The sequence below is a fragment of the Panulirus ornatus genome, chromosome 12 (assembly GCF_036320965.1).
Source record: "Panulirus ornatus isolate Po-2019 chromosome 12, ASM3632096v1, whole genome shotgun sequence".
In the NCBI taxonomy this organism is placed as follows: Eukaryota; Metazoa; Arthropoda; class Malacostraca; order Decapoda; family Palinuridae; genus Panulirus; species Panulirus ornatus.
In genome coordinates, this window is record NC_092235.1 from 28,375,842 (window position 1) to 28,399,975 (window position 24,134).

General features: G+C 38.6%; 2 protein-coding genes across 4 annotated transcripts in view; both read right to left on the reverse strand.

Annotated features, from left to right (window-relative positions):
- lili (LMBR1-like protein) overlaps positions 1-4,562 on the reverse strand; it is a 67,853-nt gene extending 63,291 nt beyond the window's left edge. Inside the window, exon 1 of one of the 2 annotated variants that reach the window (XM_071667715.1) lies at positions 4,317-4,562. In XM_071667715.1, coding sequence (XP_071523816.1) covers positions 4,317-4,418 — 102 coding nt within the window. In that variant the 5' untranslated portion in view covers positions 4,419-4,562. The remainder of the gene's footprint in view (positions 1-4,316) is intronic. The other variant, XM_071667716.1, reaches the window with a different exon arrangement.
- A 5,384-nt stretch (positions 4,563-9,946) lies between these two features.
- The window catches only part of LOC139751976 (uncharacterized), a 196,863-nt gene continuing 182,675 nt past the window's right edge, over positions 9,947-24,134 (reverse strand). For both annotated transcript variants that reach the window (XM_071667720.1, XM_071667719.1), the window contains exons 3-5: positions 18,192-18,271; positions 16,881-17,040; positions 9,947-14,976 (exon numbers count right to left, since the gene is read on the reverse strand). In XM_071667720.1, the coding sequence (XP_071523821.1) occupies positions 14,810-14,976; positions 16,881-17,040; positions 18,192-18,271 (407 nt within the window). In that variant the 3' untranslated portion in view covers positions 9,947-14,809. The remainder of the gene's footprint in view (positions 14,977-16,880; positions 17,041-18,191; positions 18,272-24,134) is intronic.

The window sequence follows — 24,134 nt, forward strand, 5'->3', positions numbered from 1 at the left end:
CCAATCATCGAATGTTATACTGGCAGGTCCGCCGCTCACTCGTCTGATTACATTATAAAATGATACAGGTCCACTTGCTTCCAGACCGCAAAATCATCCTTATCTGATAAAATACGAACTCATCATACAATAATCACGTGATTCATAAAATCGTAAAGCATCCACAATCAACGAAGGCTGGGAGCCTAACTAACAAAGACCTCCATGATCGTCAGGGACTCAAGTTTTACTAAGAAAGACTTTAATGATAATCTCGCATTGGGAGCGCAGAAAGTTAAGGCTTTCATGATATTCTTGGAATGTACCCTAATACAGCAAAAGCCTACATGCCTGTCTAAGTCTGGGAGCCTAATGAGGAAAGGCCTCCTAGATAATCTTGGAATATGAGCAGAAACAGCAAAGGCTTCTGTTAAGAATCTTGGGGTAAGAGCCCAAACAGCAAAGGCTTCCATGAAAAGTTCAGACTGGAAGCCTAAAAAGCAAAGGTTTCTATGATAATCTCGGATTGCAACCACAAAAAATATAGGATTCCATGATGATTTCATACTCGGACCCCAAACAGCAAAGGCTTCTATGATCATGTAGGTTTAAGGGATTAAATCTAATCTTATTCTTAATGCTGCATAAGGTAAATAACTCGCTTCTAGAAGCAACCGTAAAAGATTTGTCTATTCCATGTCAACTTCTAAAATATAACCTAAATATGCATCAAATAACACAAGCAGGATCAATCCTATGCTCTCCAGTTAATCTGGCATTTCCTAGTTCACTAATTCCCATAAATCCAACAATTTCATAAAAATGTAGCATATTAGCATATTCTTCTGCAACATACAAAAACATCATATATATTCTCTCCGAAGAGTTTCATGCATCAGTTGAGCACTTTCCCATCTGCATTTTGTTAACTTCTCCTAACTAATGCATATATACGTATATACATCTCAGTATATATGTATATGTATATACATCTCAGTATACATGTATATGTATATACATCTCAGTATACCTTGCTATAGCAAAAGATTATGTTGACAAAGCTTACTATCACTCTATAGATATCTAGATGCCACAATGATAAACTGAAATTTTTTCATCACAATTAAACCATACCCTTATTAGCCACCCTTTACCAGTTTTCTGTTCACATGGAAAATGAAAAATAGGTTACTATGTCAATGTCAGCTACACCATCACGGGAATCCATAGAAACAATGGTAAGCAATATTCCCTTGACACAGGTTAAAAGAGATTCCTTACTGGTGCAAGGCTACAAAGCTGCAAATTTTATAACTGCAAATAAAAAAAAGTCTAACACCTCACATCTTATAGATACAAATGAAAAACTAAACAAACAAATGAAAAAATAATTTAATGCCTACTGAAGTAACTGTAACCAATAGCTGAAAAGACAAGAGAAAAGCCATACACCAATACATATGGGACTATAAAAAGGGAAAGTGTCAGACAAGATGGAGGTCAATTGGCAGTATACTAATTATTCAATATGTTTATATATGCCTGGAGGAGACATCTAAAAGAAAAAGTTTTTATCTGGGCTGTGCTGGACAGATGCAACACAACACTGCCAAAAGTAGAATGATGACTAAAGTAGCTAGGAAAAAATACACTAAATTTTCACCATATGAATAATCAATGAGCTTAAGTACAAGCAACCAAAATTCATTGTGATTTTCATGTCATCAGTTGAAGTTTCAACTGTCTTCCTTGGCAAGAGAACAAAGGCACTGTTTCTGGTTATGATCCCTCACCTGCGGCATACTAGCTTAGGAGGGCAACAAGGCAAGTGCAGGCTCCTTGAAGCCAAACAAAACTACTGCCGTAATCATAAATTATGAGGCAGCAAGTACGTAGAATATCAACAACTGAAGCAAAGATATGTGAATTCAAAACATCTATCAATAGCATTTTTTAGGTGCAAAGATTTTTGAAATCAACAGATTTCATGTAATTTAATATGTAACACATGTTGAATTTCCTTCTAAGTAAATCAAATTCTATGGTAAGTTTTCTGCAAGAGGCAGTTGCAATGAAAAAGATGAAATTAAATAATGTAAAACAAAGAAAAACTGTCAGTATCTTAATTTTCTCTAAGGCATGAGATTTAATCTATTCACAATTTCATGCACTTATATTACAGTCAAAAAATGGTGAAACAGTTGTCGTAGGTAAATGATACAACCTTGGTGGCAGACTCCAGAAGCTGGTGTCAAAGTTTGTAAGTGTGCGCAAAAAGTTAACATCAGCAAATATATGATGATAAAGTGCTGCTGGATAAAATTAGTGTGAATCTGAATTGGGAAAACCTGGAGGAAATACAGTATTTGAGACACCAGTAAATGGAACAAAGGGGGCCAAAGTGAGCCAAAGGAAAATGCCAGGGTCTTTTGTGCACTGAAGAGCATGTGGAAAGACAGCTGAATTTCTGTAAGGGCAACAACGGGTTTACTTGAAAGTACAGTACTTCTGATTGCTGTACAGATGTGAGTTTTGAGCTTTGAATACCAGGAAAGGAGGGTGGGATGCAAGTACCTAAGGAAGATATGGGGTGTGAGATTTACCGAGTAGTGAATGAGTGTAAGAGGTGTAGTAGTAAGCACAGTCTGACTGATATCAACCAAGGTGTGATGAAATGGTTCAGGAATATGGAAGAAATGAGTGATGGAGACTGAATAAAAAAAAGTGTCACAAAATGAGGGGGAAAAGTGGAAGGGGTGACTGAAGAAATGGAGGGAGGACATGAAGGAGACAATGGGGCAATGGGTCCTAACATGAAGAAAGATGAGATATGCAGTGTACAGAAGGAACTGGTCTAATTTGGAACATTGAGGACCATGATGTCAATGGCCAGAACCAGGGAAGATTAAGTGGAGGAGGTAAACTATGGAAAGATCTATGGGATTAATCTGTGGATGGTGGACTGGATTGGTGCATTACACATGATAGCAAACAGTGGATTTGTACAAAGGAGGCAAATGTTCACTTGCTCCTGATGCTACCTTGCTAAAGTAGGAAAGGCAACTGGGTTATGTATGAAGAAAAATTAGTATAATTTATCGGCCAAGGAATAAGGGTGTGGTCAGAGGAGCATATTTTGTTGCCTTTACACATCCAAAATAATTCAGGATCAAAAGTGCAATATACTGTTAACAGAGGACAAAACAATAAAAGCTCATCCTGAGCTAAATGTAAAAAGAGCTGTAGGTTTTGAGAAACCTAAAATACATGGTACAAAGAATGACAGTCATGCTATGATTGATACACAAGTCAACAGTCTGAGTAGAGGAATAAGAAGCTAGCTTAGTTGGAGAGCTAGTTGTGGGCGGAGAAAGGCCTACGAAACTAGCATAAAGTATATGTACAGTAAGGTATGGTAATCCTCAAAACATTAACGAAATGAAAAGATGACCTAGGTGACCCTCCACTACATATGTTCCTTAGAATCTGGGGATGTAAAGATGTCAATCCTATAGAGATAATTGAAAATTAAATCATTGTGTTAATAGCAAAACTCTAAGAGTTATGGGTTCTACGGCAATCATTTCTTTAGAGGCTGGGAAAGAAATGTTCAAGCACTTCTACCCTTTGATTTTAAACATTAGTCATGAAGGTTCATTGCATATTCTATGAAAGTCTTAACAGCGACAAAACATGACCCTTGGGTATGATGCAGTAACATGTGACCTGACTTCTAAGGGTTAGATCACTGTCAAGCCAACGATCATAGACCAGAGTAAAGGATTCTGATTCTACCCTGACCTCAGTGTTATTCTATGCCATATTCAAATATGGATACCTTTTGCCCTAATGTTCTCTCACCTTGAAAGCTGAGCCCTTCTATATTGCTATCTTATTTAATACATTATAATCCAACGTCCATAAATCTTCAAATATAAGAAATCTCAGACCAATTCTACGGATATAAAGCAAGTCATCAGCTCATTTATCTTTCAAACAAAAAATACTTCCAGTGTACGAAATCAATATGTAAAATTTACATAAATTCCTAAAATTATCAAAGGTTCAGTCATACAGTTATCACCTGAAACCTGCTAGAGTAATATGTTGGCAGTTTAAATAACTTGATTTTACGGATCAATAAAATAAGGAAGGTAATCGCACATATAAGGTCTTACAACCATCACACAATATCAGAGATGAAAGCAAGGTAATAAAGTTCGAATGTCAAAATCCTAATATTCTAGTGGACGCCATCTAAACTGTATGGGATGTTAAAAGAAAAAATCAAAATATTTCAGAATATTGGCACAAACAGGAGCTGGAAAATTCCTTACAATATATTCCCTGACTGTGTTGTTGAAGTGGATCTCATCTTCGAACGGGCCTTTTATCGGCTCGTCGGGAAGCAGTTCACTGATATTCTTTATGTGGCCCATCTTCCTCTCGTCAACATGTCACCCACAAAGTCACCACACATGATTTTTTCGGCCGAGTTCAGAGTCGCGTGTCACTCACAGTAACAATACCACCACAACACTGACCAACTTCCATTTTGACCCCCCGTCTGTTGTCTCAATGACACTGTTGCCACACACCCTTGCTCGTCACACCTCACACGACCAAAACTACTTCCATTAAACATATGCAATACGGATACTAATAAAACAATTTGAATTCAAAACGTGTAAATATTTGCTGCTATTTTTCATAAGAAAGTGTAGATTGCACATTTCATTAATCACGATGAAGGATACTTGTAAAACGGCAAAAGACATATTTTCAGACTGGCTATAGTGTCATAATATTTATGGATAGCTATAGATGAAAAGTCTTCTGTAAAAGAAAAGAGCATCACACTATAGATACTCTATTGCAGTTTACATTATTTGGTTTACATTTTATCTAAGATCTTATGATTTATTATATAGTATTCAATTCTTTATTGAGACAACTGTTCCAAACGTTATTGTGGTAAACAAAACAAGTGGTGCCTTTTAAACCAAGAATTTCGTTACATTTTTCGTGGTAGTGGAGTCTCGTGTTATCTTTAATGACTTAAACGTCGACAAATAGGATAAGGAGACAAAGTAAAGTATTCCATAAAGTTTATAGAAGCCCAGAGAAACAACTATAGGATTATATGAACAAAGAAAATGGATTCAGACGTAATTGCGCATATTAGCCATCACATACTTATTTAAAATCACAAAATCTTTTTCCTGAACATAAAGGTTAGTTACATGGTTTCATCACATTCATGTATTCATGGACAATTTATGAATAGCGTGATTACCGCAAAGCTGTGATTAATGCATATTTGAATTGTTTTTCAATCTCTTGTTTTGCTGTGCATCATGTTGCTTGTAGGCTCAGTAATGTAATGATCCATTTCTGCGTTTTGTGTCTGGTCTAAACTACCATACTGGTGGTGTGTAAACTACCATACTGGTGGTTTGAGTTACATGATGTTGTCTTGTGTGTTGCTGCTGACACACTGCTTCACGTACGAGTCCTATTGTTCATGTTTCTCATACGTCTCTTGAAAGTTATTCTTATTTTAGGTATAGTTATTATCAATGTTTTTAGGTAACTTAGCATCCATAATTCCGTATCCCTCTTGAAGAAGATAGTTCTGTAATGTCCCGTGATATTGTGAGCAGCTGATGTTGCAGGCTTGGTAGGTAGGTAGTACAACACGTGTCTTGTGTATGGTAACATTTCCTGTACTAAAGCTAAGTCATCCCATCATTCTCGTATGTCACTGTGAGTACTCCATGTCCGAAGTATTTTGGCTATGTGTAGTCAGGGTTATAATCCTACGATGATTTTAGCCTAACCTTCTAGACTTGTGTAGCATTGTTGTTCCTCCTTCATTGTGTAGTGTGTCTCATGTGTTGACTGAATGATCATGAAACGAATTGTTTCATGTTCAGACCATCTCTTGTATCAGTAGATTCGTAAGGTAGTCATTATATAACCCAGGACAGAGAAGGATTATCGTTATTGTCCATTACAATATAATGAAAGATGGTTACAGTCAACCATCACTCAATAATGTTAGGTCATGTTACTGAAGGTGTTTGGGGTAAGAATTGCTATTGTTTCACATTTGCTTAGAGATGTACGGAAGGAAATGCCATAAGCTATTACCTAGTGTTCTTTGATTCCTGCACATTATTTAGATTTACTATTCATAAAGAATTTGGTATAGAATGATAATGATAATTTAAGATCGTTGGCTGCCATATGTAGATGCTATCTGCTTGTAAGTGTATTCAGTCTGAGTTGTGTGGAATCTGATAAATCAATCATACAACTTTTTCAGGTTTTTGCACACGGTAGCCACACTCCCTCTTAAATGTTAACCAAACAGGTAATTGTCTAGATTGGCTTTGCACCTTCGTTACCTTTGAATATTGATTAATTATTTTATACAATGATACTGCAGTATTTAAAGAATATAGTAATAGTTCCAGGGCATTATTTAGGGTGATTTTTTTTCAACTGAATGGAACTGATAAAGGCAATAGTGTTCCTGGGAAGATGTGAGGTTAGTTAACATAAAATATGGTAATACAGTCGTAAAAATTCATTAAAAAAAAACAAGAGAACTTCGAAAAATCTCACCCAACCTAATTGGCAGTCAAGATGTATCCTAATTTTCAGTTGTCTAGTTGTAATATAGTTACATTCATGATCATACACTGACAACATGGCACTAGATATCAATAAACAAAAGGCACTGAGAAGCCGTGCAACTCCCAGCAGCAGACACGTATATGTTGTTGGTATACTATTAATATAATTTTGGCAACATGGTGAAGTTTTGCAGCACTTATTTAATTCTCTAAACACTACACTTGCATTGCAGTTCAGTCAGTCAATATTCAGACTTGATAGCAATGTGGAGCTAATCACAAGTACCTACTATTGTGGCATGTTTAGTACTCTCAGGCACTCTTGAGTTGGGGTTGTTCTTACTTTCCTCAGCATATGGATTTCTTTTCAAAACTTTAATAATATTGGATTTTCCTGTTGTCATTGATAAGTTTAGATTTTCACAATGTACGTGTCTAGTAATCGTGCCAAAAACTATGGAATCATTTGTAAATGAATTGATATATCTTCGTCTACTGTGTTGGACAGATTATTTCTCGGCAAGACAAACATTATAGGTCTCGATGCAGGTTCCTGCAGAATTCTTTTGGTGGCATCCTTCATTTTGATTTTTCCCTATTCTTAACAATCTGTTTTTCCATTTTAGAAAAATATCTATATTAATGGAAGATATCCAAAACCATTGACAGTAAATTTTGGGTGTAATTTTTTTTTTTTTTCATTTTTTTTGGAACAGACAATTTAAGCTAGAGATGAGGAGACTTGCTTCTAGAGAATCAGTTTCACATTCAGCTTTTTCCATCCTGCAATCTTCAATCAGCCTGATGAAAAGCCTGGATGTTTGGGAATTTAGGAAAAAATGTAGGGATAATATGTTTCCAAAGATAAAACCTTTCTAATCTAAGATTTTTCAGTAGTGATGATTGGCAATGCATGAAAAAAATACAAGGTTACCATTTACCCAGTGGATACCAACCTGAAAGTGAGCCACAACATTTCAAGAAGCACGTCCTCATCCCTTTAAATATATGTAAATTTTTTATGTAATTTGTTATTCAGTGCCATTTTTCATTATTTTTTTTTACATCCCTATATCTTTTACCTTATTATTTTGTAAAACAGTGACTGCTTATCTATTATTTAGGACTGAGAAAATACATTGCATGCATAAACCTTGTAAATACATTGTTTTTTTGTGTGTATTTCAATTCTTTGTGTAAGTTTGTTCCATATTTGCATTCGTTTTGAAAGTGTACCACGTAATTAATAGTTTGATGGTGGATTGTTTGGTTGTTTTAGGAAAGGGTAGATATATATATATATATATATATATATATATATATATATATATATATTGGAAAGGATCACAATTTTGTGCGTGATCAAGATATTCCTATGAGTCCACGGGGAAAATGAAACACGAAAAGTTCCCAAGTGCACTTTCGTGTAATAATCACATCATCAGGGGAGACACAAGAGAGGAATATAACAGTCAGTTGATATACATCGAAGAGACGAAGCTAGGATGCCATTTTTTTGGACAATCACATGTTTACCAAATGGCGTCCTAGCTTTGTCCCTTTCACCCTCCTGCATGTTCAGGCCCCGATCACACAAAATCTTTTTCACTCCATCTTTCCACCTCCAATTTGGTCTCCCACTTCTCGTTCCCTCCACCTCCGACACATATATCCTCTTGGTCAATCTTTCCTCACTCATTCTCTCCATGTGCCCAAACCATTTCAAACACCCTCTTCTGCTCTCTCAACCACGCTCTTTTTATTTCCACACATCTCTCTTACCCTTACGTTACTTACTCGATCAAACCACCTCACACCACCCACACATTGTCCTCAAACATCTCATTTCCAGCACATCCATCCTCCTGCGCACAACTCTATCCATAGCCCACGCCTTGCAACCATACAACATTGTTGGAACCACTATTCCTTCAAACATACCCATTTTTGCTTTCGGAGATAATGTTCTCGACTTCCACACATTCTTCAAGGCTCCCAGGATTTTCGCCCCCTCCCCCACCCTATGATCCACTTCCGCTTCCATGGTTCCATCCGCTGCCAGATCCACTCCCAGATATCTAAAACACTTTACTTCCTCCAGTTTTTCTCCATTCAAACTTACCTCCCAATTGATTTGACCCTCAACCCTACTGTACCTAATTACCTTGCTCTTATTCACATTTACTCTTAACTTTCTTCTTTCACACACTTTACCAAACTCAGTCACCAGCTTCTGCAGTTTCTCACATGAATCAGCCACCAGCGCTGTATCATCAGCGAACAACAACTGACTCACTTTCCAAGCTCTCTCATCCCCAACAGACTTCATACTTGCCCCTCTTATATATATAGGGGAGAAAGGATACTTCCCACATACTCCCTGCCTTTCGTAGAAGGCGACTGCCTGTTTCATTTAAACATGTTTATTGTAAATGTTGTAAGTATGTACAGCATTCACTTAGTTTATTGTCAGTTGTGGAAATTAAGTTCTTATGTATGACTGACTTCTCTCTGTATGAACAATATGAAGTAACAAGATGGTTTCCTGCTCTACCACCTCAAAGCAGCACGAGCCCAGTAAAAGGGGTCCTGGGGTTGTATAATATGATAATAGTGATAATGACGAGTGCCCAGTGGTGACAACTGATAAGAAGTCTGACTTTCCATTAGCTAGATTCTGTGCTAATAGTCACTTGAGATGGGTTGTAGTCTCCAGACTTTTTGTGTTTTTCTTGTAGAGTATATGGATATCTTACCATAAATTGGTTTTAGGGACAGTCCTTTACTTTATAGCTCAGTCTTTGACTTAATTTCCTTCCTTTGGACATAGTCCTTCAGTTTCCATATTGGCATTTTTAGGTATCGTGCTCACCTGGTCAGAGCACAAGAATTTCGCAGCCATTAGTACACAAGGAGGTAGTGTGGCTAGCATTATATCAGACAGCTCTTATGGACCAAGTACCATTTACAATTGATGTTTGAGCCTGTGGTGTGAGCAAAACATTTACAGCCTTGATCTTGATAGGTAAGTGGTCTAGTCACTCTACTACCATGCCACGGTTTATTAGTTTCTTTGTCAACATTTTTTTTCATACTTGATTGCCATTTCCCGTATAGTGAGGAAGCACCAGGAACAGAGAAAAAAGGCCACATTCTCTGACATCCACTCCAGCGGTCATGTATAATGCATGGAAAGCCCAGCTCCCTGCCCACAACCAGGCCCCACAGAGCTTTCCATTGTTTCCTCCAGCTGCTTCATTTGTCCTCAGTCTACTGACAGCACATCAACCCTTGATAATGCTAAACTAGGATAATGAAAAATATGATTCCATAAATGATTTATTTTCCAAGTACTACTTACTGAACACATGTTACTCTAAGGTTGTCAGTCATACAAGTACAAAAGAACCCCGTATAGATGAATAGTCTAGGAAAGGATATCAGTATGAACGTTAATATACAGTTTACAATATGACGTTGGGCATACAATCACAAGCAAGTGGTGGACAACTCCCTGCTGCCAGTTGGCCATTTTGTTTTCTTAACTCTCAAAATATGCATTTACATAAACCCTGGCTTTATAGGAATTCTTTTTAAATTTTTATCACAGCAGTAGAGAGTTACCACAGGTGAAAGCTGCCCAACGCACATAAGGATCACATGCCATAATGAGTTAGACTGGGGACCACCTAAATCCTTGTGACCCAAACTCACTTTTACAAAATACTATACATACATTTGTGACAGAGTCAGCTGACATAAGTCTAAAATATGGTGGTCATTAATTCCTACAGTAAAACCAGAAAAAACAGCCGCTGCTACTAATGCTAGTGCAGGCTCAAATCAGCTGACACAGCCACTGGTCAGCTCCCTCAGCAAGACAACACCTTGGTGATACTCCACTACTTCAAACACACATATCTCCATCAAGTTGCATCTTTGGCTATCACCATTACAAATTTCTAATCTGTGATATCACCCATAGAATCTATATACAAGAGTGATATTTTATACTATTAGAATAACTAATTGAAATTTTTTAATACCAAATTTTAATAACAAACATAAAAGATCTTTATCCACTATCAATGTAATAAAAATATAAACTATATCCACATGTGCTGGGAACTACTACTAAAATTCAGCTTCTCCATGAAAAAAAGTGGTATCAATAAGGCGAGTGCAGGTAGGTGGTTATGAAGCTGAGCGAGTGACACCAATGAGTCCCCAGTTGATACTTATCTCTGACAGGATAACACTCAAGTTAATGGCAAGTCTACTCTAGGATTTCCTCTTTCTTGCTGATATAAATAAGAGAAAAGCCTTATGGTGACTTACATGACCTGATTGTTAATCTCACCACATTTGTACACATACAGTTCAAGTAACAGAATCCTGCCAAGTTTTTAAAGTTCTTAATTATAAAGTTCCTGTGGTGAAAAACTGTGACAGATTCTTCAAACTGCTTGCTGAAACACTGAAGGGACCGGTGAGTAATCTTATTATAAAACCTTCAGTGATGGACAAAAAAATCTAATTACAGTGATTGAAAACATAAATGTTTGATTACTTGAGAGATTCTGGTTTCTACACTTTCAGATAGATCTCATCTTGGAATCAAACGATTATTCTAATATAAAAATGGTGTCTACCTAAAAATTTAAGAGTATTATAGGACATGATGTAGAATCCAGAAGCCTGTAAATCAAAAGAAAAATATAATAACCAAAATGAATTGTTCTTTAAAAAGTCTTAAATAATATGAAATGACGACAATATAATTAAAACTCTTGGCACACTTGATCAATGGAAAACTCTCCCCCAAGACGCCCTGGCTAAATCTAAAGGTTCGGATTGGACTGGAATAGACATTATAAAACAGTTGTGCAGTACAACACATTAATAAGGTGACTGCTAGTTAGTTGGTTAGTGGAGAGTTATACATACAATGAACCTCAGGCCAGCACAGTATCTACCAAACCTCCCATAAGACATGGAACATACCAGTCAACACTTGGGCTGTGTTGGCATTTACTGATTGCCCAAAGGAAACAACTGAGTTATAAAAGTGACAAATATGAGCATGTATGTTTATGTGTGTGAGTGTTTGTGCTTGAGTATGTGCATGAGCAGTTACACTAACTTGCTCAGGGCCTCCCTCTCACCTTGTTTTGGCCTGTGCACAAATTTACTACATGGAATTAAGTAATTAGTAATTATTACTTTAAGAAATACAACCCATATTGTCAATATATATATTATTATATATATGATATATATGACTGGCTTCTGATGGAGCATTACATTATTTTGTTATATCTAATCATTCATGTTTTGGCACTTCCAGGTTTTTATTGAAACTTTTTATCTTTTTGTTTTTTTAACATGGTTCTCCATCTGGTGGTATGTTGAAAGTGATTGGATAATGGGAGAGACAGACACCTGCAAGTTCAGTTCTATCAGCATACAGTTGAACAGTGTGTGAGTTGCACAGCCATACTTCCTCCCATTGGTATAAATGCATCAATCTCGTCAGCAGACCTCTCCTTTGTTGGTGATTTCTCTACTGCCTTTTTTCTGTAGCTTATACACTACTGTACATGGTAACTGTCTCATAGGAAAAACAATGGGAGGAAGTTTTCTTGTTATTCAATGGCCAAAACAACCTAACCAGATGAATGCATAATGTTAACTACATAAATTTATGGACTGATAATCCCATTATAAAAATATGCAATATCATTTTACCTGTCTGTAAAATGACTGGTTGACCAACTGGACAGTTTAAGATCCCATTTGTGAATGCTTAGTTCAAAAACGATTTTCCAGACAAGCTGCAGATCTCTTGGTCACTAAGATCAGGCAACAGTTCTAATTTCTATCAATGTTCATTTCTTAAGTAGGCCATAGTCGACACTAACTTAGGTAGGACACATGCAATATAGTAGCATTATGGTATTCTGCATAATACAACAAACTATCGTGGGACATCATGGCTTCTTGCCATTTATTTACTTGTTATTGCTTGTATGTGTAGTCATGTCACCTTCCCATCCCAATTGTATAAGTAAACCTACACTGTTTTATAACTAAAAAAAAAAATCTTTAGAGTAGCATACACATAAATATGTTCAAAAAAATTTTTATCACCTGCACACTTCCTTTCAGTATTGAGTACAACTGAGCACACAATTACTCAATCAAAAATTGGGAAAGCAAAATAGTTGAAAAGCATTTCTCAGTACAGGTGTTGAGCCGCAACCCATAAAAATCTGCCACGGTTAGCCAGGCAGTCAGAGCATATTAGTCAAGCCAGGTAGTTAGACCCCAAAAAATAGTCAAGCAAGGCAAGCCTGATCCACTGCAATGGGAGTCGAGCTGAAAAGCTCTTGGGTAGTACTGATCAGGCCAGGCACCCTTGCATGATACAGATTCAACATCTAGGCAGAGTGAGCATGAGGTCTATCTGGCCAGATGAGCCTCACTCGACACCAAAGTCCAGTAGTATGGCCTAGGCCCAAATTCCGAGATAAGCCAGGCAACCCTAGAACAAGAAGCAATCCTGCTGTCAACCTAACAACTACTGTGCTCATTACAAATGATGAAGGAAGGTGAAGTCTATTCAGATAATATAGAAAGTAATATCCAATATTAAAAAAACTTCACACTCACAAAATATTTTGTTTTAGACCTTGAAGTCATAAAATCTATGACTGGGTCTAGAGCATCACATTCACAGAGTAAAACATTATTACAATAAGGCAGGAATTTCCCTCAGTAAGACCCATTTTTCTCAAACATCATACACTGCAAATGCCTATGAAAGGAAAGAAATAAGAAATATTAAATATAAACGAAGTAAATAAGAGTTGAAATAGGGCCACTTTTTCATAATGGGTATTAAAAGGAAACCCTATGCAATTATCCATTTAGAGTTTTATACAGATTGTGGTATAAAATGCAAAAAAGATCCCAAGCCCTCCAGGCTGGTAAAACTGCCAGATTTATATTCTGTTCAAATATAATGGACTCTACTAAGATCATAAGTGTCCTGTACTGGACTCTGGTTCAGAAAGTACTGTTATAAAAAAGAATGAATAACATCATGGAGCTGCTCTCATATCCATAATAGGTTATTAGTCAATCCTATTGGTGATAAAATGTGAAAACTTAAACTGAAAGAGTACAAATAAAGATTAAGGACAACTCTTAAAGAATGGTGTTTTTAATAGCCTTGGTTCAATCCTGGCAATGAAGTTTGTCTCACAAAAACTTCATGGAAACACTAAATGGAAGAATTACAAGGACAAAATGCCTCCAACACAAAGAAGTAGCCCCATAGGGAAGCAGCTAATAAAGCACTCTCCCTAACATAACATTTATGATACATCCTTCTACTTATAGAAGGACTGTACAATTCAATTTCTTTATTAACTGAAATTTTTTGTGCAAATAACTGACATGAAATCTTATTTCCCTACCCTGTTATTTTGAGCTCACAATGAGCCAGTTTGAGACTGGCAGTATGAATGATCATTGAAGTAATGAAATTAGAACCACAAACAAACATGAAATTCATACCTGAACTTCATCTTATGGGTCATCTGCTACGACAAACAGCATAAAAATGCTTATGTTGATATGAAGTTGTTAATATTCACAATTTGGGTCCCAAAATGGTTCAATACTTTGACTCTCAAGGCCTTGGTTAACTAAAATGTTGATGATCCATCAGATTGAATATTGATACTAACCCAATTTTTATGATTCATCTAGGTATAAATGGTGAATAGATAAAAAAATAAAATATGATTGGTGAATTATTAAAATTCTAGATAACCAGGTCCATGACATTCAAAGAATTGGATGAATATGCATCCCCAACACAGCTCCCTATAAGAAATGGAGAAGAGAGGGAACATGAGGAAAGAAAATTTTGATATCTATGAATAACTGGGATGTTCTACAAACTCATTGTGTCCTAATATTGTCCCCTACATGGTAGGGGTTGGTGTGTTATTTCCCTCATCCCTGTCATACACAGTTCTGGTACAATGGGTGTAGTGGTGATGGTGGTGGGGAGAAGTACTGTCAATTTCTTGCTCATCTTCCACTGGATATCAGGGTTGGGGATAAGGATGCCTAGCTTCCCCCTTACTCATAAGCTGGTGCTCCAGGAGTGCTGGGAGTTAGGCGTATATCTCCTTGTCATTGGGAGAGTAGGACGAGGTAAGGGGCATGCGTTTAGGTTCATCCAGGGGATATGAACCCTCATCCTTCTTCCTCATGCGGTAGACAATGAACATGACCAGCAAAATGGCACACAGGAGCCCCACAACAGCACCACCAATGAATGCTGTGAAAAATACGCTATTAGTAAAAAAAAAAAGTTATCATGGCAATATTTTAAAGTTTGATACACAACAAAATACCTTCCTGAGTATGAGATAGAAAGTTAATTCTTTCATGAATACTGTTAAGATACCCTGCAATGAATTAAAATAAGATGAATGAATCTGAGTACTATACATACATTAACTATTTCCATACTCATATGTACATTAATCAAAATGGAAAAGTTTAGTAATTTCCTGATTTCCTTAAAAATATCTCACAGTTTGGACTCAAAATACAACAGTTCCCATCCTTTCCCTGTTTCACACCTTTCCCCAGTGAGCTGCATCTGTTATCTCTTCAAGGAGTATAAGGCTCTTTGAGACACATGACTGAAAAGATTCAAAAGAGTGTAATATGATGTTCTGTTGGTGAACTTTGTTTTCTCCTATTTGCTGTTAATGAATCCTTCCAGCAATGGTTCCTCACCAAACTATGAATGCACAGACAAGACACACAGTGAAATAGTTATTTTCCAAGACAAATGATTCATGAAAACCCCAGAAAGAGGACAGTGAGATGTGTCACCATCTATCTATCTATCTCTGACACGTGTACCCTCCCGAAAGTCCCTTAAGGGGGTGGCCATGGCAAAAGAGTCTCCATAAATGGTAAACTCCAATTGCTGCTTCTTAGCCTTTAGTGCTTCATATAAGCTTAACAGGACACTGGCAGAGGGCAACTCTAGTGCAGTTCCAAACTACTACTACTACTACTACTACTACCTAATGTGTCTATGAAATTTCCAATTTAATACTTCTAATTAATGCTACTTTTATCCAATGTTTCTACCTAATGTTCCTACCCCCTACATCTATCTATTGCACATACCATTCTGCCATAAAGTAGGGCTGGTGCATAGAGTTCCATGCCAGAAAATATAGTTACAAAGAATGTTGGGTTATGTCTGTCTCTCAGATATGTCACATACACAAGTTATATAGTATACATTTCACCACAAAAGGGAATGGAATTCTTAGTGTTTAAGTAAGTGAGAGTTGAAGAGACAGTAGAAGTGAGAGCAATGGGATGGATTAGAACAGTCTCCTTTCTTAGGGATGGGCTGCACCAATGCAAGCTCCTAAGAGGGGAGAATTTGGATTCTGAGATAAAGATGAAACAGGCAAACAAGGGACAGAGCTAGTTCAGAAATATACTCCTTGAGAATAAGAAGAGGTATGATATGTGGACCATATACCTTTCCCACTTGTAGTTGGGAGTCCATCATATCCCTGCTACTGGTTATAGCGCAGCTTAAGCTATCAGAGTTCCATTCACAGTAGTCGTGAAGTTATATGATAATAATAATCCAATAAATGATTATTTGTATTTTCTATTTATAACTGTAGACCTAACCAGAGTGACCTTATAATTCGAACGCATCTATGCTCGAGTTCAGGTATTCTGCCACTCCAGTGCATTGTACAATATGTTAGGAGCAACAGTAACCAAATGGACAAAATATTTGTTCTTAAATATATTAAGACACGCTGCTTTTTGATTTTGATATAAAGAATAGATGTGTTGATGAAACCTTGCAGAATGTGATGAAAGGATATACTCTGATAAAACCTAATAGAATGTAATGAATGGGTATGTTCTGATATACTTGTAGATTGTAAGGAATGCATATATTCTGATATAGCCTTCTAGAGTGTGAGATTGGATATGTTCTCGTATAATCTTGTAGAATGTAATGAATGGATGTGTTCTGACATATCCTTGAAAAAATTCCATGTACAATGACATACAACAAAACGTTCAACTGTGATGTGGGTTATCTGTTAAAAGTGAAAAGAAATAAAAGAATGGAAATGGGACAACACCTCACTGTGATGACTCTGACAGAAAAGAATTCAAACCAACCTGCAAGGATCCCAGGCTGGGCAAAGATGGAAACCTGGCGGTCATCTGTCTTAGCAGTGTGGATCTGAATGGGACTGTCCATGTCGCGGCTGTCAGTGTGGGTTGGGGGTGGTGTGGTAGGTGGGTGCTCTTCCAAAGTAGGTTGCTCTTCAACAATAATCTGTTGGAATCAATACATGTCAGCAGCAAGAAATGTATATCTTACTCATTTTGGATCTGCCAATACAATGGACTGAAAGCATACACAGCTAAGCCACTTTCATTAGTGACTTGCTGACCAAGACAAATTCACTGTAAGAAGCCTTCATGGATATTCATGCAAAAATTCACATAGACAACAAAGAATTAGAAATAATGGCCTATAATGGACTGATAGAATAGGAAGAATATTTAAGAGAGAGCTGTAGGTTAAAACTCATATATAACCACAAATTAACTTGAAATCTTCAAATGGTCATACATTAATCAAAATGGGTAAACTAGTTCATATGCCATCCAAAGCAAATTCAGTTTACACAACAAACAAGTAATATAACCTATACAGACAGTAGAGCCTCGGTGCTTTCAGTCTCTCCCATTAGTTTTGATTTTTGACAAGAATTTAAGAAGGATGAGAATAATCTTCAAATGTTTTCTAATTTACCAATTTAACCCTTTGAAAGTGATATGTTGCAGGCAATAGTAGTGTAATCTAGACAGCATAAGTCCCCTGAAGTAGTGAGATGAGGTTTTCCTTCTTGTTTTGAAGGTTCTCATAAAGTTTAGTTCTTTAAATCCTCCATAAGAAAGCAGGTAAGCATAAAGACCTTCACCCAGAAATAAACCCTCAGAGGCCAAATGAAAGACATGATTTACATCTTTTTGAAATTACTCTATGCTGTCTACATATGAATTCTCGAAATTTGGAGTAAAAGAACGTTCCAACACCCATATATTTATGACCACTTTTAGAAGAACAAAGATAATATAACTTTCTTTAACATTCCACAAAGAAAAATGATAAATCTCCGTACTTTAGGGGAAATTCTAAGAGGATTCTTGAGATGTTAATTTTCAGTAAAATTGTGTCATGGTTTTCCGTTAAATTACCCGTTTTCTTTAAATTCCAGTCCAATTTTCGAGTTAATTATTGTGGTAGAATATGAACAGGTATTACATATTACTACCAAGTGTTACAGTAGATGACTACTGTACAATGTCATCATCAGAGTGTTAGTAATGATGCGTCATTATACTGTACATCCCGTCAGCATGAACCTTGCCACTAACATGCGTACCAGTAGTCACCACCCCAGCTGACCCTCAACTAACCTCTTCAATAACCTTGATGACCTCGGGCTTGCCTTCCTCCTCCCTGATGTCCGTGTCGTCGTCTCTCCCGTCGATGAACACTGCAATAAAAACATATGTCAGAGCAACATTCCTAGTTATTTATATACGTTCCACAGAGTTTCCTCTAGTTATTCATAAAACATACGTTCCACAGACATTCGTTGTTTTTTTTTATATAACATACGTTCCACAACTCTTCGTTATTCATATAACAAGTTGGCACCTACAGTATAATAACCAAACATAAACCTAACTGTGGTGTCATTTGGATTTGCACATCATATCGAGAAGTACGTTAACCCTTCAAACACGACGCCATTACCCTTGGGTAGTAAAGATATCAAGATAGGCCATCATACCCAAGTTTCGTACCGTCGTGATCGAGTAGTTAATAATGAATGAAGTCTTCACTTTTCACAGCAGCTTCAAGGTGATGTGTACACCACGTACATTCACATAAACACAATGTCAGGTAAATCATAATACTACCGCTTCCTAAAAGCAAAAATGTAAAATGAAGACACGGTTGCCGTGATACAGTAAAATCACAACAAATGAAATTGTCGGTCACAAAGAGTGAAGGTTTTTGGTCAATCTAATGAAAGATGTTAGGATAAGTGGCTATTTTTTCTTTTACTAGAGACATACACACGTATACATACGCTAGCTATTTCCTGCCTGAGAGGAGCACCAGGAACAGATGATCATTGGGCCTTTGAGGAAAATTTCTCCTTTGGCTACTTTTTGTCAACCTCCCCCTCATCCCCCTTGCTTTGTAGAGTTAATACAGGAGGGAAGCATTATCAGTTTTCCACTCCCGGACCCTTCGTTGCAGAATTGTTATCCCTAATCCATGAGACTCACATCAGCGATGGGCCTCACTGGGATTACCTTAAGATCGCAGGTAATTATACTTTCACAAATATAACCAACTAATATGACTGTGTGTGTGTAAGCCTTCCACTTAATACTTATTAGAACATGAAACAGCCGATGTTCACAGTACTGGAAAGTAAAACAAACAAGAGTATAAAAAATTGCAAGTAATGATATCAATGAAAACAATACATAATTCCTTCTGATAATAATCACAATAATGAATGATAATAAATACCGTAATGAACAGAGTAAAGAATAATCCTTGGTCTGTGGTCTATGTACTTTAAAATGGAACCAACCTACTTTTCGTCCTTTGTTCACATGGAACGAATTCTGGCCTCACGACTATCATCTATTGATTCCCATTATCTGCAACATACGCAGTTCCAAGTGTCTGGGAGTACAACATGGTACACAACGAAAACCAAACCCTTCCCTCAGCTAAGTTTCACAATGTTACTAATCCCTACACCCTGACTAGTGCCAATGCTGCATACTTAATGGTCTCCACCATGTATTGTTCTCGTGAGCTGCAGGCAACCTCTGGTATGCGCATAAAAAAGACGGCGCCGTCCTATCAAATTTCACTAAAATACGTCACAACCAGATCCCTCAGACCAGTGTATAATCATAAGCTTATGTCCACTCCACTGACGCCAATACGTCGCCCCCTATAGACACTGCACCAATTCACACTATCCCGTGCACGCCTTGCACCGTCCTGCGTGTTCAGGCCCAAAGTAATCAAAATCCTTTTCACTCTATTCTTCCATCCCCCACTCGGCCTCCCCAGTATTGTCTCCTCCACCTCTGACCCCATGTGGTCTTCGGGGGTCGTCTACCACACCCAGGGCTCTTGCTCAAATACGTTGTATCCTCACTGATCTTGTACTACATATGTCCAAGACATTGCAGCTCTCTCTCTTCAGCTCTCTCGGCTATATATATATATATATATATATATATATATATATATATATATATATATATATATATAAACGTATTTAATACAGAGAACCATTAGAACAGTGTGACCTGTCTTCAGTGAATCATTCTTGCATGTCTCCCCCTACGGGTGTACGGCGGGAGTGGTGGGTACGAGGGGCTACCGGTATGTCTGTTGCACGTTTAAAGCTTGACCTGCAGCAGGAGGGAGGAGCAGCATAGGGTTGTTACATAGGGTCCAATGTGACGTCATCCGAAATCTTCCTGACTGGTCCATCCTTGACGTCATCTCCCTCAGTCTTTGTGATTGGTGGCAGCTTTAGCCTATGGAAGGCTGGTTCTGGAAGCTTCCCGAAGCTACGCGTGCCGGGCCCTCCCTCCGGCACACGTTCACATCTGCACCACCCAGAATTGTTTTTCCTCGCAATAGCGAGAGAGAATAAGGCCTATTTTGTACAATTTTTGGATATCAATTTTACATTGTTACACCTAACGTAATGCGACCTAAATTTAACCACGTATCTAACCTTTCACGATATTGGAGGAGGCCTTCCTTGAATACCAAGGCCACACAGGGAATATTGAATATCATCGTCTCGATACTTTAACGCTGCTGTGATTTCAGAGTAATGGTGACACTCAAAATTCGTAGCTTTTAAATTCATTTTAATATATTTAAGGTCCGTGAGTTATTTATACTACTGAATGGCCTGTTGCTCTTTGCATTCCTGCCATTTGTAGAATACGTCAACCGGAAAACAAAACAATATAACTACAAGAACGTATTTTTTCCCAGTACACGTAACAGGGAAGATAAGTTCAAGGGTGAGCGCACTGGAGCCAACCTGTGTACATGAGAACTGAACTCCACTTAACAGTCAGAGAGGCAGTTCTCAACACCCAGTGTGCTGTACGTTCCTCTGGCCAAGGTTTACAACATGCTAATAAAAAGGACTGATGTTACATCCGTCTCTTGTGGTAGCTACGTACGTACGTACCATGACCAAAGATGGCGCACTGCTTTCTGTCTAGTAAACAATGAACGGGTCGTCCCCGAGGATGTGTACCGTCTGTGGAACGCGTTCTCTTCTCTCATTAGCTAAGACGTCAACCTCCGACCACGTCAACCTCTAACCAGATGTCAACCTCCGACCAGACGTCAACCTCCGACCAGACGTCAACCTCCGACCAGACGTCAACCTCAGACCACGTCAACCTCCAACCAGTCTCCCATCAATATCTTATCAATGTTCATTTCCCTCCTTTGAAAGGCGCCACCAACTGCAATGTCCTTTTCCAGGGAATTCATCCCAATATGCACAGTGCCGCTGCTTTTTAATTTGGAAATAATACGTGTTTATAAACTTTCATTAACACTAATAGGAAATTCATTTGTCAAAGAATGAATCATAGATTTTTCTACTACTACGTGTGTCGAGGACTTGTGTCAATAGAGAAGCCTTCATTGTAAACAGATGTGAATCTTAACAAGTTCTCGCCTGGCTCTCATACCACCACTTTAATGCAGTATACTGTTATAATATCATCAACCAATCATACCTTGGTTATTGTATTCTAAACAGTGGGCAAGTAGGGTGTCATAACCCTTAAGTAACTGCAACGTAAGATATTCCACCTGGAACGGGCAACTGTCTGTTCGATAGTTCTTTATACCGGCTGCACAGCCGTGTCCGATACCGTATGCAGTAACTGCTTCCTCTATCATACGTACCAATAGCTTGTTATGCTATCGTGACCAAGAGCTGATTGCTTTAACCGCTGCTTGCTATGCCCAGCTATCTTATCTAAATGAACTTGTGATGTTACAGCAGGCGAGGGTTATCTTACTCCCGCCCTCAGCAATCCTACATCTCCCGTACTCGCATCCTACAAGGTCCTGTGACCGTGATACCCTCCACCATCTTTGAGCGACTCCTGTACTGAGGTATGATATCCTTCCCTCAAACGCATTAGGCTATGTTATCCTCATCATCTCCAACCGAGTCGCCACCACTACTGCAGATAATATGCTAGGCTATAATACCCCAGAACGTCAGCTGGGCTGGGGTATTATAATCCTGAAACGCTGCTAATTTCCCGCACGACAGAAGGAGGCTTGGAACACACCCAACACCGCGGCACAAATGGTGGTCTCCGCATTTTGTGTTGTGTCGCCTGCCACTCATGGTTAGCGGAGACTCCCACCCACACCACACCGTGACCCACGGATCATACATCCAACCTACCTTAACAAACGCACACACACTTGCTGATCTTAACTTACAAAACAAAGAGAAGAAATGAATCTAGGCGTTAAAGATAGAAAGATTTAACGCTGCTGAACTGACGCCTTTAAGCGGGCGGTAGAGTGAGCGAGCCAGTCAGCAGCAGCAGTTCGCATGCACGGTATAGAGACGCGGGAAATATAAGTATGGCAAGTTACTGATGGGATAGCATACACAAACATCCGTAAACACAACTACTACACATATTTACACATACACATGTAAAGAAAACATAGATCTAGCAACATACGTTCCTGTGGGCAATGTAAATAAATACATATACAGCCATAAACGTCCGAAGGCGAGCAGTGTTGCCATCATGGTGGTTCCTGGCGTCCTCACTTGATCAACCCGACGTTACAAGTTGGTGTCTCACTCACAACACAAGCGTTACCACTGTCACCGGTAATATGATTCACCATACACACACTCTCTTAACATATTCGTCATACTCATCGTCCAAACATAATCACAGTATCCACATAATGCGTCCCTCAACACACATTTCCCACACTCTTACATACAACACACACCGCTCGTGATGACGTGTGGGGTTTGGTGGACGTACGAAGGTGTGGAACAAACAGGCCAGATATGTGCTATGATGGGGGCCTATGTCCTTAAATTTCAGCTCTCCTACCCCTCCCTCCCACGACACACACTCACCCCTACACAGTCATCCACCCCGCCCCGCTGCTACTGCAGGTTACACAAAACCATACCATACCACCTCCTTTCCACCCAACACCTTCCTAATATTAACATACACAGGTTAACTTAGGGACCCATCTGGCTCACATGGTTCACTACAGCTTTACTAGACAAACTTGTACATTACTTAACATTTCTACGTATAAAGAGGCAGAGGAAATGTATATAACAATGGCCATTATATCATTCCTTTGAAAATAATAATAATAATAATAATAATAATAATAATAATAATAATAATAATAACGAATACGAAAGTAAATCTGAATCCTTTTCTATACATTCTAGGGTAAACAAGTTACACGTTAGGCCCACATGTAAACAAAGCAAGCAAACAATAATGAAGCAATTTCATGATACTTAATAAACATCAGATAAACAATTTAATGATACTTGATAATCATAAGATAATCAATTTCATGATACTTGATAAACACCAGATAAGTAATTTTATGATACATGATAAACATCAGATAAACAATCATTTATCCAGGGAAAATGTTCATGTATACGTCATGTAAACTAAAAGTTAAGATATGAAATATGCCATAATGAAACCCATGGTAAACTACACGTAATATTAAGGAAATGCTCAAGGTTACCTACATATACACTTTGGTAAACTAGGGAAGGCACCAGGACACTGGTGACCCAGGGGACGACCAGGGGAGGCACCAGGACACTGGTGACCCAGGGGACGACCAGGGGAGGCACCAGGACACTGGTGACCCAGGGGACGACCAGGGGAGGCACCAGGACACTGGTGTCCCAGGGGACGACCAGGGGAGGCACCAGGACACTGGTGACCCAGGGGACGACCAGGGGAGGCACCAGGACACTGGTAACCCAGGGGACGACCAGGGGAGGCACCAGGACACTGGTGACCCAGGGGACGACCAGGGGAGGCACCAGGACACTGGTGTCCCAGGGGACGACCAGGGGAGGCACCAGGACACTGGTAACCCAGGGGACGACCAGGGGAGGCACCAGGACACTGGTGACCCAGGGGACGACCAGGGGAGGCACCAGGACACTGGTGTCCCAGGGGACGACCAGGGGAGGCACCAGGACACTGGTGACCCAGGGGACGACCAGGGGAGGC